Source organism: Zootoca vivipara, chromosome 11, assembly GCF_965207765.1.
Source record: "Zootoca vivipara chromosome 11, rZooViv2.hap1.1, whole genome shotgun sequence".
NCBI lineage: Eukaryota > Metazoa > Chordata > Lepidosauria > Squamata > Lacertidae > Zootoca > Zootoca vivipara.
Genome location: NC_142594.1, coordinates 35,128,031 through 35,146,612, shown reverse-complemented (window position 1 = coordinate 35,146,612; position 18,582 = coordinate 35,128,031). Strand labels below are relative to the sequence as shown.

Sequence of the window (18,582 nt, the reverse complement as noted above, 5' to 3'; positions counted from 1 at the left end):
CACAGAAGACCAACTAGTCATGTGCATCACAAGCAGAAATCTGGTTCAAGAAGCCCTTGAACCAGATTTGCACAGTAAAATGCAGTGAACACAAAAGGCTGCTATTAGGGCTCAGAGTGATGTCTTCAGTTGAAGCTCTATGAAAGTGATTGAAGGAGAGAGAGAGAAATGCTGAACTTGACCCTAGTAACGTTTTACAGGGCTAGCCAACATAATAAAATTAAACACTGTGAAACGGCTATTAACAGTTGGTTAGTAGACTGTGGTAAACTATTTAAAAAAACTGATTACCAATGGTCAGTAATAACTGCACTAGCGGCTCCTTATTCAACACTTGCAATTTGAAAAGCGAGGTGCAATTAGCACATGTGTATGACCTAGAAAAATACACAGACTGACTTTCTATTATGAAAAATTATGGATACTTAATAGTCAAGTCTTAACTATCAAAGAAAACCATTCTGGCATTTCATAACACAAGCTCTCTTACACCATGGGCCTATAGGGGTGGTCTTTCTCAGCCCTAACTGGAAAGTCCAAGAGTTGAAAAATGTTCTGTTGGTTTGTACTATATATATTTGCCAAATAGTTTTCATTCAATGTACATTGAAGGAAAATTATATAAATACCATTGGTATTTAACTCCCTGTGGTCTAAACCACAGAACCTAGGGCTTGCCAATCAGAAGGTCGGCGGTTCGAATCCCTGTGACGGGGTGAGCTCCCATTGCTCGGTCCCAGCTCCTGCCCACTTAGCAGTTCAAAAGCACATCAAAGTGCAAGTAGATAAATAGGTACTGCTCTGGCGGGAAGGTAAACGGCGTTTCTGTGCGCTGCTCTGGTTCGCCAGAAGCGACTTAGTCATGCTGGCCACATGAACTGGAAGCTGTACGCCGGCTCCCTCGGCCAATAAAGCGAAATGAGTGCCGCAACCCCAGAGTCATCCGCGACTGGACCTAATGGTCAGGGGTCCCTTTACCCCTTTACCTTTACCTTTTTAAGTTAGCAAAAATGTATAAGACAGGTACAAATATCTGTAGGCACCTTTTATCATATGTGGTGGACATGTAAGGTAATAAAAGCATTCTGGTAAATGATATATAATGAACTGGAAAAAAAATGTTTAAAATAACTTGTACAAAAAAAAAACACCCAGAAGCTTTTCTATTAGGAATTCTAGGTGCCAATATCTCAAGGGAACAGACAAAATTGTTTATGTATGCAACAACAGCTGTGCAGATGCTGCTAGCCCAGAGATGGAAAGAAGACTAAGTTCCCTACCAGAAAGAATGACAGATCCAGTTTAATAAAAAAAAAAATTAATTTTAAAAACGATCTTTATTTCAGTCATTTAAAATACAATACAAAAAAGAAAAAACGAACAAAGGAATAATAATAATAGTGATAATAATATAGAACACACAACTATACATCTACTGTTAAAAAAAGAAAAAAGAAAAAAGAATGAAAATTAACTTCCAAATCACAACACATCGCTTAACTTTAATAAATATTTAATAACAGGACCCACAGAGGGGGAAGAGCGAAGTCCAGATTTGTAAATTTTAATATGTAAAAATAAATAAATTTGTGAGATTATATATATATATATATATATATATATATATATATATATATGCCAAATAGATGGCTCCACAATAATTTGTACTGTGTTTTATTTTTGAGATGCAATGGCTAGCTCTTCTGCAAACTGGAAATGAATGGGGTTTTTTGTTGTTTCAGTGAAAAACCTGACCTACACTTATCTAGAAGCTGGTTTCTTCCTCTTGTCCTCCTTGGCTTCCAACCCATTAGGAAGCAGCATAAAGTTGATGAGTACTGGAGACACAAACCCTTGCAGTTTATCAGTCAGTTTTCCTTGCAGACAATACAAGGAAATGTATAATTATCACCAACAGTGATAAAGTCTTTTACTATATTGTTGTACTAACAATTGCTCCGCGTTTTTGTAAACTAGTATGTGCAATGCTTGCAAATTCTTCCTAAATACTTTTAGGGGAAGTCGAGCACAAAGCGGGGGGGAAAACTAAAATGGCTACTACTAATTGAAACATTGTCTTTTTTATATATATATAAAAAGTTTAAAACTTCTCCACAGTTGCTGGAACTAAGACAGAATATTTGAACCACATGCTTAAAAACGTATTTAAACATTTGTATCTAGGCTGCATACTGCAGTTTTTTTATATATTGTTGAAACAGATACTTGAAGTTTTCTATGGTCCCAACACAAATATGTGAAGAGATTTTTAAGCATGTGATTCAAATGTGGTTTTGAGATTAGGATTTATCATGCATGTGCATTGCAGTTTGAATGTAACTAATGCCATTTTTCAATGTGTTTATGTTGTCCATTGTTTATAGCTTCTGAAGAAGGATCATTTGTAATCCTCAACAAACCAAGCTATGTTTAAGATTGTCCCAGTGAGCATCAGACTTCTCCTTTTTTTCCTGCTGGGAGCTATAATCCAACAACAGGATAGCTACAACTCTGCCTGCTGTATGCCATATTCCAGGGGTGGAAGAACATGTGGCCCTCCAGCTGTTGTTGAATGACAGCTCCCACAATCCCTGCCCATTGGCCATGCTGACTGGGGCTCATGGGAGTTGGACACCTTTGGGAGAGCCATAACTTCCCCCATCTCTGTTCTGTTCCTTTATTTTGCTTGACTCTGTCCTTCATCTGTTTAAGGAGCTGGAACTAGAGATGCGAGGAAAAATAAGAAGCAAAATGCGTAGACGTAGGGAATACATTTCAGTTCACATTTAAAGATGAATTCTCACTTTTTGAAATAATCTTTGTAAATCGCTTTTTATTATTTTGTAAAAATGATTATGTTAATAATTTATTATTTGCGTGGACAGGAGGAGTCCCCCACACCCCAGGCAGAATAACGACTCAAGACAACGTGGTATGGGATTGAAATTGGCCAGAACTTTATTAAGATTCAGATGTAGGGAGACTTTAGCTTAGGCACTGGGCATTCTCCTTCCCAGACCCCTGCCGGGCTTCTGGAAGGCTTCGGGGTTATCCAGAATGTATGGGGGTTGGGCTGGCTCTGGAGAACATATGTTCAAGCAGAGAGAGACCGCCCCCGTTCGCAGTCATGGAGGGGGAGAGCAATGACAACCACTCGGTGTATGGTCAATGCCCTCCCCCAGTACCCCTATTACGGGGAACCCCGATCTTGTTGCCGCCAAGGAGGTGAGGTCACCGCCTCACGCCCCTCCCTTCAGGAAATTAGCCTAAAGGATTCCGCCCAAGGCCTGAAACCGCCAAATTTGTGACGTATTGCTACGGGAAAGGCAAAACCTGCCAATGCAGGAAAATTCCTTTCCGGCCCTTCAACAGCGGCCTTGACGTAGCAGCGCCTGCGTACCTGTGGAAAAGAAGTTAACCTGCTAAAGAAAACTTCACCTGTGGAAAAGAGGTTAACCTGCAAAAGAAAAACTTCAATGAGGGTGTGGAGGGTGGGAGAAGCTCTGGAGCCGAATGCTGCTTCTCATGTAAGATTCAAACACTATTGTGTGCTCTGGGTAGTCCCTCCCCTAAACCTGGCCAGTCCCCTGCCTACACCTCTGCGGGCTGAATTGGTCAATTGGCTGGGGCAGGCGGAGACCCCAGGCATCTTGCCCGGGAAGGTGGAGCCAGCTCTGAACTACCAGGGGGCCGACCTGGGATCAGGGGGCTGTGTGCGACCATGCAAAAGTCGCCCCCCATTTGATGTGGGGAGGAGTCATTGTATGCCGTCCATCTGACTGGGTTGCCACTCTGGGCAGCTCCCAGCAAAAAATAGTAAAAACACAATACATCAAACACTAAACACTAAATGCTGAACAAGGCTGCCTTGAGTTGGCTGTTTTTTTAAAAAATCACGTAGCTGTTTATCTCCTTGACATCTAATGGGGGGGGCTGTTCCACAGGGTGGGCACCATTGCCTGGTTTCCTGTAGCTTCACTTCTCACAGTGAGGGAACCACCAGAAGGCCCTTGGAGCTAGACCTCAGTGTCCGGGCTGGACGATGGGGGTGGAGATGCTCTTTCAGATATATTTTACAGTCAATCGGAGTATAAAATTTATGAAATAAATAATATGTGAATTGAAACACAGCCATACTTTGAAATTCACAAATTTCTCTGAATGTTGCAATGCAGTTCTTTGGCCGTTTAATGTTTGCGAAAATGTACGTAAACTGCACAAAACGCAAGTATTAGTGAAAGCAACACTAAAAATGCGTTATATTGGGGGGAAATATAAATGTTAGGGAAATATGCTTTGCTAAAATATGTACATTAGGCAAAACTGCACACACAAGTTATTAGAGGAAATAAATAGAAAAATGTTGAATTTTCATGAGGACTTCTTGTAAAAAATAATCACAAGCTGGAAAACAGAAATACAGTGGTACCTCTACTTACAAATTTAATGCGTTCCGAACGCACATTTGTAAGTCAAATCTCATAGGAATGCATTGGGAGAAAAAACCCTATCTAAAAATTCGTAAGTAGAAAAAATCCTATCTAAACCGCATCCAAGATGGTGGACGGAGCTCCGTTCGTAAGTAGAAACATTCGTAAGTAGAGTTATTCGTAAGTAGAGGTACCACTGTAATGAGAAACACAGAGAAAGGAAACAACTCTGGACAGGAATGAGCAGCAGCATATAAAGCAGGGATGGGGAACCAGCAAGCCTACCAATGTTGCTGTACTACAGCTCCCATAATTCCTGTTCCTTAGCCATGCTGGCTGGGGGTGATGGGCGTTGGAGTCCAACAACATCTGGAGAGCCCATTCTAAAGGATACAAAACAGCAAACTACCAATCCCAACACAGTATCTTGCTGCAGAAGCAGCTACTAAAATAAAGCAACAGGACTGAGTCATAGTTTAAAATCCCTACAAAATTTAAGGCAAGTAGGGTACTATAGCAGCCAGAATAGTCTCACAAGTTCGGGCCCCGTCTCTGATATGGCATCCCTGTTGAACATGGGGCTTCCTGTGTTGAGCATGTAGCTTCAAGGGCGGGATCCTTCTAGCAAGGATCTGCTCATGCCTAGGGGCTCCATGCAAGTGGAATACCTAGTTGGCCAGGTGTCCTGCTTGCACAGAGTGGCTGCCCATGCAACTTTTCTCATCCTTTGGGTCCCATCTGGAGCAGAGGAGGAGGAGGAGGAGGAGGAGGAGGAGGAGGAGGAGGAGGAGGAGGAGGAGGAGGAGGAGGAGGAGGAGGAGGAGAGGTTAGAGGGTGAAGAAAGAGCTCATACCCTCCAACATTTCTACCATGAAAATAGGGACGTCTCATTCCATAATGATAATTTTACTATTTAACCCCCCCCCACACACATCTTACTGGGTTGCCCCAGCCACTCCGGGCGGCTTCCAACATATCCTATATAATAAAGTCCCTATGTCTCTGCATCCAGATTCCCTGTGTCCCGTTTTTCGCGCTACTGAGCATGTGCCCCAGGGACACAGGGATTGGACGCAGAGACTGCACGCACACACGCACACACGCTCTCCCCCCCCCTCTGCCCTGCACTGGCTCAATAAGCAGTTAAAACAGAGGCCACCAGGTGGAAGGCAGGAGCAGGCAGCAAGGCCCCTAAGCAGGGCAGGCCCTCTCTCAACGTGCCCAAGGGCCTGAGGAGGAAGCCGGGATGACCAAAAATCGAGGCCCCGGCCTCTCCTCACCAACAGGCCCAAAATGGAGGCCCAAGCAGCGCAAGATAAAGCAGGCCACCAGTGGAAGGCAGGAGCAGGCAGCAAGGCCCCTAAGCAGGGCAGGCCCTCTCTCAACGTGCCCAAGGGCCTGAGGAGGAAGCCGGGATGACCAAAAAATCGAGGCCCCGGCTTCTCCTCACTAACAGGCCTGAAATTGAGGCCCAAACAGCGCAAGCAACCGGGAGACCCCCGCTGGGCCAGAACGGCCAGGAAAGGCGCGGGGAGGCCACCGAATGCTCAGCGCCAACTGTGGGACCCTCAGGAAGCGCTGGGGTGGGCGCAAGCCCCCCGGACGGCAAAGCTCCCTCCCGGACGCAGCAGGCGACTGAAAAACAGCTGCGGAGGCCAACAAAAGTAGCAGGAGCCACCCCCACCCCCACGAAAAACTGGGCGTACACCCTGGAGCAGCCGCCCGGGCCGTCCAGGAGCCAGAATTCGGCCACTGGGCCCTGGCAGCAGCAGCACTATTGACGGGGAAAAATTAGGAACCAAACAGCAGGCGCAAAAAGCGCGCGAAAACAGGGTGGGCAGGGATCCGCACTCCAAACACAAGCTTCGGAGGGGGTAAAGGAAGAAATACCCCCCGCACCCCCCAGCCGAGCCCGGGCTGTAAAGGTAAAAAAAAGGGGGGGACTTTGGCTTGGGGTTTGGGAATTGGAGGGGGAGAAAATTAGGGATAAATTAAGGATCAAAGGGATGCGGGGAGGAACAATCAATTAGATAAGGAATAAAAGCCCCCCACGCGCCGCTGCCACCGAAAAAGGCCGAATGTTCTAGTGCCCGTTTATTAAACGGGCTGAATGGCACTAGTACGGTATAAAACATAATAAAACATTAAACATTTAAAAAACTTCCCTATACAGGATTGCCTTCAGACAGCTCAGGGGTCAGATAACTCCATACCCCCCAACATTTCTTCCATGAAAATAGGGATGTCCCATTCAATAATGATAATTTTACTATTTATACCCCACGCATCTTACTGGGTTGCCCCAGCCACTCTGGACAGCTTCCAACATATATAAAAACATTTTAAAAATTAAACATTTTAAAAACCTCCCTATACAGCAGCGATGGCCTAACTTGGCCCTCCAGCTGTTTTTGGACTACAACTCCCATCATCCCTAGCTAACAGGACCAGTGGTAAGGGTTGATGGGAATTGTAGTCCCAAAACAGCTGGAGGGCCAAGTTTGGCTGTACCACTGCTATACAGGATTACCTTCAGACGGCTCGGGGGGTCAGATAACTCCATACCTTCCAACATTTCTCTAATGAAAATAGGGACATCCTAAGGAAAAGTGGGACATTCCGGGATCAAATCAGAAACTGGGATGGCTTCGCTAAATCAAGGACGTCCTTGGAAAATAGGGACACTTGGAGGGTCTGAGAGCTTTGAGTGGAGGGTGTCCTTTACCCATCATTTGGACGCCCTGGGAATCTCAAGAAACCTGATGTACCTGGAACTGGGTGTGGAGACTACAGCTGAATGGACAGCTTGAGAATGTACCATCCACTTTGGGATTGCCCATAAAAAGCAAGCCTAGGGTGAAAGGCTAGGATGATGCCTGCTGTTTCCAGGAACCCTACTCTTCGTAAGGCTTTTGTGGATGAGCTGAGAGTTTGTTTGGATCCTGGGTGAGAACCTGGAGGCTGAGATGGAGGGTGTGCCAGAAGGAAAATGAATTGATACTGATTTTTATATATTGGTAACATGGTATTAACGTAACATTTTAATATGTACCTGTGTATTTTTGTAGTTTTTTAAAAAAACAAAGTTGTCTGTTGCTTCAGTTTTCTGTACGCTGCCCATAGATATTTTTTAATCTATGAAGCTGTACAGAAATTAAATAATCACTCAATCAATGCAGAGATTCTCTTTTCAGGAATACATGATCAATGCAAAAATTTGGGATAAGGGTCAGAAGTATAGCCCCACAGCTTCTGCTGCACATTAGTGCACTGTATGCAACTAAATGTGTGAATAGGCCAGGGTGTCTGTGATGTACTAAGCAGCTAATCACATGAAAAATGAACTATTCTTGCCTTCAAAGCTATAAAAAAAAACCACAAAGAGACAGACTTGTACGTAAAACCAGTACATTGCCAGATGCCCAAAATTACATCCTCAGTCCTAATTTATTTATTGCATTTTTATGTGTGTATTTATTTACAACAATTCGGTAAAACCACAAGCTAATTTTATTTTCAACTCTGCATCTGAATATTAGGCAACATGGAGAAGCATTCAATATATTCTGCACTCACAGCAACAACAACTCTGACTATTTCAACCTTGCAATCGTTAATTCAGGTATAAAAACTTGCATATCAAAACTGACAGCTGCAGTTAGCCCCAGTAAACCTAATTTGGAGGGTCAAAACACCAAGCAGAAAGAAAAACCCAGCTGGGCTGTTTGCACATGCCGAAGCAGATCACAACTCTCTCGTAACTCTCAGCATGCAGTTCCAGTCACTATACTAAATATATACAGTATTTGAAAGTTTTATTGATCAGAAATAGAAATCAGATTTGCAATTTAATATTGAAAGCCCCGTTCTTGGCAAAGAACTGATTGGAACTTACCTACTAGCGAAGAAACGCCATGTTGTAAGGAAAGGAAAACCAGAAGCAAAGAAACAGGCATTTTTCGCAAGTTTACTACTGTCTTCCCTTCCGCCAGAATATGCCATGCAGGGGTTCCCTTTTGTAGCAGATCTTGTTGAAGCCCGCAAGGAGGAAAGCCGTGTTCATTTCTGAGAACTTATAGTTAAGGGAGTGCATTCTGGTTGCCTAATGATAAGGAAATGCCCTGCCACACAGGGCATTGTGGAATAACAGGAATTCGCCGTTCAGACTTTGCTTCCCTAAGCTAATTTCACTGCTGAAGGAAAAAGGAAGGAAGAGCTTCCACAGAATGGCAGGTGATAAAGTGATGAATGCTCAGCATATTTTTTTCTGGGAATGCCTCAGTTGCATGTGGGAAACAGATTGGCTCATCAAATGTCTCCAAGATTTTTTAATTTTTTTTAATTTGTGTGTGTGTGTGTCTTATGATAGCTTTTCTACTTGTTGTGATTGTTTTGCCTGCACTTGTTACTTTTCATTTGTAATTTCTATCTTGCATTTCAACATGTGAAACCAAACTTCAACATGTGAAAACAATGTAATTTAAAACAAAAACATATTTAAATAGAAATGCATCAAAATTGACTTTATTATGTTGACTCATTCCTAGATGCAGCCCTTAACGTAGCATTATAAAACAGTTTAAAGCAATACTGAACATCCCTCAGTGGTTCCTGTCTTCAAGGGGGGAGATTGGAATAAATATTCTTTAAAAACAAATAACAGCAACTCAGCAAAACACCAGAGCTATCAAGAACAGCAAATCAATGCAAATCAAGAGAGACAGGTGCTGGCACTGGCGTAGGAAGCCGGCCGGGCATCCGGAGCGGCAAACATGACAAGCATCTGGGGCAGGGCGTCACTACGTAGTGCACATGCGCAGCGTCGCCACGTACGATGTATGCGTCACTACGTAACGACACTGTGCATGCGCACTATGTAGCGGGGTGCCAGTGCTACTGCTCGTGCTGCCCCCAAAAGACGGAGCTAGGAGCGGGCCTCTCCCTCCGCTCCCCCCTTGCTACGCCCCTGGGTGCCGGCCCTATTAGTAGGCAGAGAGAGGTAGTTGCCTCAGGTGGCAAACACTGAGGGGCAGAAACTAGGCAAAGCTATGTGTGCACCACATGGCCTGCCCTTTGCCACCAAAGCCAGCCTGCACTCCTCAGGTGCATTTTACTTCCTGGATTTATATTGCACCTCAAGAAACCTGTAGCAGTCAGCAAACAGCCAAAGTATGTCTATGCTCTATTTTCAAAGTGCAGGTTTAAACCTTTAAAGCACTTACGTAACCTTGGCCCAGCTCATTCTGGTCCTCCCAGGGCCAGCTGTAACTCACTCCAGGATTTCAGCTGGCTCTCTGTGTCTCCACCCACCAGCTCTTCAATGGAGAGCAGATGAGAGGGCAGTTGGCTTTGATGTTGCACCAAGAATGCCATTTCACCTCTTTCCTCTGCAAGAAGATCTGCTCCAAGTAGAGGGATAAATGCCTTAATAGATTCGTTGCAAACGTGCAAGAAGGCATCCAGGCATTTTGCAGTTGCATGTGTACAGGTTTTGGGGTGCATCTGGATTCTGAAGTTTACAGCTTTGAATAGCTGCAAGGCAGAGCTATTTCAAGATCAAAAATTATTTGCACTGTTCTGCAGGGCTGGATTTAAATGAAGAGAGGCCCTAGGCTACTACACTTGTGAGGCCCCTCCTCCACCCTCACAATTGGAAGAAAATGGAAGTGTGTTATAATATAAACAAAATTGAGTGAAGCCAAGGATGGTGGTGGCTATTTAAAATTCTACCATTCACAATTTCTCCTCTAAAGGACATAATATCTTTTTTAAAAAAATTAAATGCAGAGATTTATTTATTTCATTTGCTTCTCCTTTTAAAAAGAAAGCTTTTAAATAAGAAACTATATCACCTGTAACATTACTTATAAATGTAATTACATCTGGGTTGGCATTTTGGGAATCTAGCACTGGGAGCCAGTGTGGTGTAGTGGTTAAGAGCGGTAGATTCGTAATCTGGGGGACCAGGTTCGTGTCTCCGCTCCTCCACATGCAGCTGCTGGGTGACCTTGGGCTAGTCACACTTCTCTGAAGTCTCTCGGCCCCACCCACCTCCCAGGGTGTTTATTGTGGGGGAGGAAGGGAAAGGAGAATGTTAGCCGCTTTGAGACTCCTTTGGGTAGTGATATTAAATCCAAACTACTCTTCTTCTTCTTCTTCTTCTTCTTCTTCTTCTTCTTCTTCTTCTTCTTCTTCTTCTTCTTCTTCTTCTTCTTCTTCTTCTTCTTCTTCTTCTTCTTCTTCTTCTTTTTGCAATCCCTGAGTCTCAGGAAGTTTTCAAAGCAGATTTATTGAGTTCACAGGAATCAGAGTTATGGAGAAGTGAATGTTTTCACAAGCCTCCAATCAAAACCTACAAAAGCCAACATGAACCTTTCCAGCCACACCACGTCTGTACCCTGGAAGGAAGCCTGCACGCCCTAAAGGTCAGACAACTGTACAAAACAGGTGCCGTTTCCAGTAACAAATTTGCCCATTTTGAAAACAATGTGTCCCAGTCGGTGTTGTGCAGTTGTTGATATTGACATCTAGGCTCTTTTAATTTTCATTCAAAACATGATACTCATTGCTACATAGGAAAAAGCCTCTATAAATTCATTCCCATCTATCAGTTGTCCTTGAGATCTTCACTGGTGTGACAGTGTACACATTCTGGCTGTGCATCCATTCTCTTAGATCTTTAAACAAGTGTGTGTTCTGTTGGTGATTTGTGGAACATTTAGAAGACCACTTGTGATGGGAGGCCTCTTCAGGGCTAAAACTGTGCTGGCCAGGGGTCAGCAAACTTTTTCAGCAGGGCGCCGGTCCACTGTCCCTCAGACCTTGTGGAGGGCGGGACTATATTTTTGGGGGGGAAATGATGCAAGAGCACCACGAGCCCTGGTGGCTGCTTACCTGTGTCTTGTGAGCGGTAGGGGCTGGTGGCGGCGGCAGCGAAGGGACAATGAGTGGTACACTAAAGGGCTCCGGAGAGGGGCTGCTTTAAATGGCGGCCGCTCAAGCGCTGCTGCTGCTGGCACCAACAAAGCCCAGCCCCCTTCCTCCTCTAGGCAGGGTGGGGAGAAGCCAGGAGGAGGGAGGGAGGAGGAGGAGGAGGAGGAGGCGCTGTGTGAGGGAGGGAGAAAGAATTCCCATGCTGACAATCCATGTGGCGATTCCCAGACCGTCCACGGGCCAGATCCAGAAGGCAATTGTGTGTAGATGGACAGGGAGTTCACACAAGCCCCGTCTCCAATGTTCCATGTGCACAGGCTTTCCTCTCTGTGTGCTCCCTAAATCTGTTCTAGGTGTTCCTCTGACCCTCCAAAGCAGATTTGAAGAGGATGCGGGCAGAGGGAGGCAGGGAAGTTCCATTGTGCAAGCAGAAATCATCGTGTCTTAGTTGGCATTTGCATGAAGCAGAATGAAGCAAGTTGCTTCCACTCACTTCCTTCCTCCATGGCTGGAGTTTGGCATTTCAAATTTCACCGGCGCCCTGTGTGAGGCCAAAATTCAGTGCCCCCCTGCCTCTTGCCTTTCATTCTGCTCAATTCACTACATCATAGTTGCAATGCCCTGCAACTAGTGTGGCAGAAAGTGTCATACTGTCCTAAATCCACCTCTGTCCACTACACACCCCTTCCACTCCTGCCTCCCACCCCACCCTGCCAATCAACCACCGCTCTTGTTTCCCTTTCTCAGGGGAGAGGGGTAGCTAATGGAAAGGGCACTCAAAACCACCAGCCTCCTCCTCTGCTGCATGCCTGCTGCCCTGTTTCCTGTTATTGCAGCAGCCCATCAAGTGGTGAAGGAGCTGCAGCATCATGTTCACATTAGATTAAAAAAAAAGGTAAAGGTGCCCCTGACCATCAGGTCCAGTTGTGTCCAACTCTGGGGTTGCGGCACTCATCTCGCTCTATAGGCCGAGGGAGCCGGCGTTTGTCCGCAGACAGCTTCCGGGTCATGTGGCCAGCATGACAAAGCTGCTTCTGGCGAACCAGAGCAGCGCACGGAAACACCGTTTACCTTCCCGCCGGAGCGGTCCCTATTTATCTACTTGCACTTTGATGTAATTTCGAACTGCTAGGTGGGCAGGAGCTGGGACCGAGCAACGGGAGCTCACCCCATTGCAGGGATTCGAACCGCCGACCTTCTGATCAGCAAGCCCTAGACTCTCTGGTTTAACCCACAGCGCCACCTGGGTCCCACATTAGATACACATATTGTTTATAGGTATTGTAAAAACACCCCTTTCTTCCATGTGCTGGGGTGGTTGGGAAAGACATGGGAATATGCTTTATCTTCTTCTTCTTATTCCTGTTCCCTCTCCTCCATATCTCTGACATAAATCAATTACCGTAAAGTTGGTGGAGAGGTCAGGCGTGCGCGCGCACACACACACACACTGTCCTGTCTTTTTTTTGGGAATAGGAGTCTTTGCTATGACTGCACAATTTAAATGACAAGTTCACAAGATAAGCATTTTGAAGTATAGCTTGCTTATAACACGTTTCCGTGTTGTTTATACTGAAAATGTTTATACTGAAAAATCTCTTCCCTCTTCGGGGGGAGGAGATGTTGTGGGCCCACGAGTCCTTCACGTGAGGGGGGAATGGCTAGCATTCCCCCCAGCCCATTGGTTCCTTCCCTGCCGCGGCGTGCCCATGGCGCACCCAATCAGGATGCTCCTTGGGGGCGCGGCTCGCGCATTTAAGGGAGCGCGCGGCGGGGAAACGGCCTCTTTCTTCCGGACCTGACCTGCTTTTCCCACCCACCCACCCTCTTTTTAGGCAGGTTTGCTCTTGACGTTGCTGCGCACATTTATTGGTCACCAGCTGGGACCTGGTAGGATTTTTCCCACTCGGCAAATTGGCTCTGGCCTTGTGGTTTTTTGCCTGCCACGTATGCAAATCGTCACAACTTGGGGTTTTGGCGGTAGGCATTGGATTATCTCAAGAAGGTACAGGTGCGGGGGGGGGGGGAGGTTGCTGCCATCACCTCCCCCAAATGCAGAAGGGTACTCCCCTAAGGAGTCCGGGGCGTTGCCATGTCCGAAGCCGTGGTAGGTGAGGGCCTGAGGGCACGCCCCTAATGGTGGCCCCAGGATGAGTTCCTAGTTGATGTGCATCGCAGGACTCATCCAACGGTGGCTAACCCTTCACAGACTGCCAGCAGAGCGGGCTGGAGTCAGATATAGTCGGTTAGATCCAATGCCTATGCCAATACCCCTCTACAGTCGTAATCAATAAAGTTGTGGCCTTTCATGCCCATTAACCCTATACCTTGTGTCTTGTGTCTTTATTTTCGCGGGGAGGGCTCGGGGCATCGCCACACAAATGCCTGCACCCAATGAAGGCAATGATGAATACAAAGCACTTTATCCCTTATTTCAAAGGAAAATGTAACCAATCCACTTCAAATTCTTTAATTGCAATGGTTCAATATCCTGCATTTTTTACAGAGCATGTGGAGTGTTTATTCCTTTATTGCAAATTGATCCTTACACTGCAAGCCTCTCTGAGTTTAATGGAACTTATTCCCATGTAACTGGGTAAAAAGATTGCAGCCTTACACAACAACCCTAAGCATTTTTGCTCAGAAATTAAGTCCCATTGAGTTCAGTAGGACTTATTTTTATCATTACTATGTTTACTTAGATTCCACCTTTTTCCCTGACAGGGATTCAATGTGGCTTGCAGCTAAAATAGAAACAGCTGGGTGGGGGGGGAGCAATCATTAAAAACTATCTCTATCTATCTATCTATCTATCTATCTATCTATCTATCTATCATCTCAACAAACAAAGCATTGCAATATCACAGCACCAGCCCTTTCCTTAATAAGTCAGTTCTCAAAAGCCTCTTGGAACAAGAATGTCTTCACCTGCTGGTGGAAAGATAACAAGGAGGGAGTCAGTTTAATTTTAAGAGACTTAAATCAGAAATGAAAAGTCACTGCGGTTTACAAATCCCCGAAAGAAAAAAATTAGAAATCTTCCTTCAAGGGGGAAGAAAAAAATTAGAAAACTTCCTTCAAGGGGGAAGTTCTGTGAATATATTTCATAATAGCTGGTTCTCAATTTTTTAAAGAAATGGCGCAATAGCTCCATCTTTGCAAGAGAGAAACTGACTAATATTGTGTGGCAACTACATCTTTAAAAGGTTTTAATTAAAAAAAATGTGCATTCATATTCACAGACTTGCATCTGAACATCAGGAATCGCAATTAGACCAGCTTTTTGTCCAGCTTTAGAGTTGAACTAATTCAGTAGACAATACTGGGCTGGTTTCCTATGTGCCTAACTTGCACCCTTAGAAATCAATGTAACTTAAATAGTGAATAGCATGACCTATGGATAGCTCAGTTAGTTAGAGCGTTGGTGCTGATAATGCCAAGGTTGCAGGTTCAATCCCCGCATGGGACAGCTACATATTCCTGCATCACAGAGGGTAGGACAAGATGATCCTTAGGGTCCCTTCCAAATCTACAATTCTATAATTCTATGGTTCTGAGAATGATTTTAGTGGAACCCAAGTTCACTAACTTGATCTGGTTCCAACTCATAGTATTTTTACTATGCAAGTAAGATTTGTACACAAAGAAATGAGTGTTTTATTTCAAGAACAGGACTCCTGAATTATGTAATTTTGAATCCAATTCTACTTTAAAGCACTTAATCCACTACCGTGTTTTTTGCTCCCTAAGACGCACTTTTTTCCTCCTAAAAAGAGGAAATGTCTGTGCGTCTTATGGAGCGAATGCATGGTCCCTGGAGCTGAATTGCCCAGGGGCGAAAAGCAGATCATGCTTATTATTATTATTATTTTGAAAGAGCTAAAGGTTAACAAGAGGGAAGGAGGGTGTTTAAAGGAACCCGCTCAGCAGCTGATTGCAAGAGATTGGGGAGGGAGATAAGAGACGCTAGCTCCCTTCCTGCCCCACCCCCTTGCCCAGGCCTCCATTGTTGTGTTTCCCCAGCTGACATGTGACTGGCTGATTAGATTATCTGTCTGGAAACTGTAGAAATGGCTCCCTTTCCTTTCCTAAAGAAACTGCAGAACTGTGAGTTGAACCCCATAAAAAGAGAATTTTTTCCCTTTGCAAGGTAAGCTCAACAACTTTGAGCTGATCCCCCCCAAAATGGAGCTTCCCCCCTTTGCAAAAAAGCTGCACAACTTTGAGCTGATGCTCGAAAAAACTGGGTTTTTCCCATTTGCAAAAGAAGCTGCACAACTTTGAGCTCCCCCCCCCCAAAAAAACCCAGGGCTTTCCCCCTTTCCTCCTCCAAAAATTAGGTGCGTCTTATGGAGCGAAAAATACGGTGATTGCCATTTATATGCTGCTGAAAACCACTAGCTTGATCTTCATCTGAAGATCACTGAATCACTACTCAACATCAATACTGACCATAGGTTTATTATGCCGTTTCAGAATAACAATAGCGTTTTGCAAATGTGTTTAACATTTTGCATTTTAGACATTGGTTGTTGTTTAGTAAACTGCGATAGTAAACCCAAGTAAAAATGTTTTCACTATATATTGCAATAAATTGTCAGTCCTGACAATTTGTACCATGCAAGACCAGTATTTCCTACTCCAGGTGGCAGTGGCTCAGAGGTCTCTGGTGCAAGTCTTTCCTAGCTCTTGTACTTGAGTTCCGTAGCAAAAAAGGTTTGCGAGTGATTTATGGGTCTTCCATCTTGCTGTATTCAGTAGATATTCTCCCAAGAGTCATGAGGCAGGTATCATCGTCACTATTCTCCTCCAAGAGTCCTTGCCCACCTCAAGCAGAGCAGATGGTAGGGGTACTGCTAAGTTGTGGTTAGACTGGACACACAGGAAGACTATGTCATTGACGAAGGATCATGACTGCTGTTTTTCTGAGGATTAGAGACAATCCATGGGGTTTACTTGTTCCACATATAAACATAGACCATCACTGTGGAAAGATGAGTTAGACAACAGTTTGGTGGAAGCTCCAAAGCTCTATCTGAACTGATACAATGGAGCTAGAAGTTTATCATTAGTAATCCATTGAAAAACAGGAAGCAGGGAACTGTAAGTGAACACTTTTTGAAATGCAAGACAGACACATATGGACTTTCTACAGCTCTGTACTGGAATCAGTGCTAATTAATTTGTTCCTAAGTCAATTAGGGGGGGAAATGGACAAGCTTGCACACGACACCAGTTTAGAATGGTGAAAAACAAAGCTGACTGCATAGAGCTCCAAAAGGGCATCTCCAAACTGGGGAAATGGACAATAATAAGGCAAGTGAAGTTAAATATAAATGAAGTTATGCATACTGTAGCAAACAAGCTGCATGTGGCTGTGTGTATAGGCTAATAGGGTCTGAAAGATCTTGGGGTCATGATGAATAGCTCAATGAAAATAAGTGGGCAGCAACTGTGAGATTATTAAAATAAAACAGACCGTATTGTAACGACCCCAGAGAAATCCATGGTACAACTGTGTTTGGAAAATGTGACCAAAAAAAGGCAACAAGAATGATCATGCGATCGAAGCAGATTCCAGATGAAGCCAAACTGGTGTTTGGGGCTTTTCAGTTCTGAAAAATACACTGGGGTGGTAGTGGGGAAGGCATGAGAGGTTGAGATTATTATTTGCGTGAGAAGAACATGAATTTTTTGTTCCTTGCTCATAATACCAAGTGTTGGAAGTAATTGGCAGGATTCAGGATGGACAAAATAAAGCACATCACATAATTAAGGAACTGATTGCCCTAGATGTGATGATGGCCACTAGGCTTAAAATAGTTTAAAAGGAGGCAAGACAAATTAATGGAGGATCATTTTACCAATGACTATGAGCCATGCTAGCTACATCCAAACTCCAGGGGGCAAGAGAATATGCTACTGAATATCAGTTGCTAGAGGATAGCAATGGGGGAAGGTTTTGCCTTCCCACTCTACTTCTTTTTGCTTCCCTAGAGGCATCTAATTTGTGACTATAAGAAACAGGATATTTGACTAGACAGACCTTTGGTTCATCCAGCAAGGCTCTTAAGCTCTACCTAGTAATGGGAAACCTGCAGTCCTCCAGATGCTGCTAAACCACAGCTCCCATCATTCCTGACCACTGGCCATGCTGAGGCTAATGGGAATTGGAGTCTAACATCTGGAGGGCCATAGGTTAGCTAGCCCTGGCCTGCACTTATACGAGAATCGCACTTGGAGGGATAAGGTAACAGTCTACTTTGTTCAACGCTAGGACCATGCAACACAGTGGAGGGTACACATCAAGAGCAGGAGTAAAGAGCTTTGGAACAAAAGAAGTGGGTAGCCTAGCAGTCAACAGTGACCTTGGAATCCCCACTGTAGATACCAAGAAAGAGCCAGCTGTTGGATCAGTCAGAATTGGAAGAAACACTATGCAATTCTATTATATAAAGGCAAGTAACTCAAGTTCAGTGTTGCGTTATTCTCAATGCTGCATCTCTGCAAGGTAAGCAGGAATGCTTCAGAGGACCAATCCTAGTCAGCACCACTGGGATCTTGCTCTTCCCAAGCCACTAATGCCATTGCAGATGTGATAGAATGATCTGAATGCTGATTCGGCATTCCAATTGTGTCTGAAATTTGGATTTGTGGTCCCAAGAGCTAAGAGGAGTGGCAAAGCTCAGAGGTTCCCAAACTGTGGTCCACAAGCTTCATTCAGGTGGTCCCATGGCATGTCTATAAAAATACAATTAAAAAGCACACAGCACTTAGCACAGCACATTCTCATTGCTAGAACAGACAGAAAATCCGCAAGGACTCTCAGCAATGTTCAAAAGGTCAGAGTGGGGGGGGGAAGAGTTGGGAACCACTGACTTAAACAATATCGGGCAAAATAGAGACATAGGTGCCTCCGGCTGAGAGAAGGCAGAAGCATTCTCAGCATTCTCGAAGACCAAGAGGAGCATATGATCCAAGGTCATCCTATGGTCCTGGAGAGGAATTCAAAGGGGTATATGTCCTCCATCCTCTGTGTAGGTTCCTGGTTAGTCAGAAGGTCATTCACAATCTTTATTCATCACCTATTAGATATTGATTTATTGAGGCAAACTTAGAAACCCAAACCCAAAGCACCTATTATGCTGGCACTCGAAGCAGATACAACAGCAAAAGGGATAGCAGAAACAGATGTGGTGGGTACCACAACAGGTGCCAA

General features: G+C 44.6%; 1 protein-coding gene across 1 annotated transcript in view; it reads right to left on the bottom strand.

Annotated features, from left to right (window-relative positions):
* The window catches only part of LOC118091810 (macrophage mannose receptor 1), a 55,540-nt gene extending 46,926 nt beyond the window's left edge, over positions 1 to 8,614 (bottom strand). Inside the window, exon 1 of the mRNA XM_035129236.3 lies at positions 8,326 to 8,614. Coding sequence (XP_034985127.3) covers positions 8,326 to 8,386 — 61 coding nt within the window. The 5' untranslated portion in view covers positions 8,387 to 8,614. The remainder of the gene's footprint in view (positions 1 to 8,325) is intronic.
* Between the last annotated feature and the right edge of the window lie 9,968 nt (positions 8,615 to 18,582).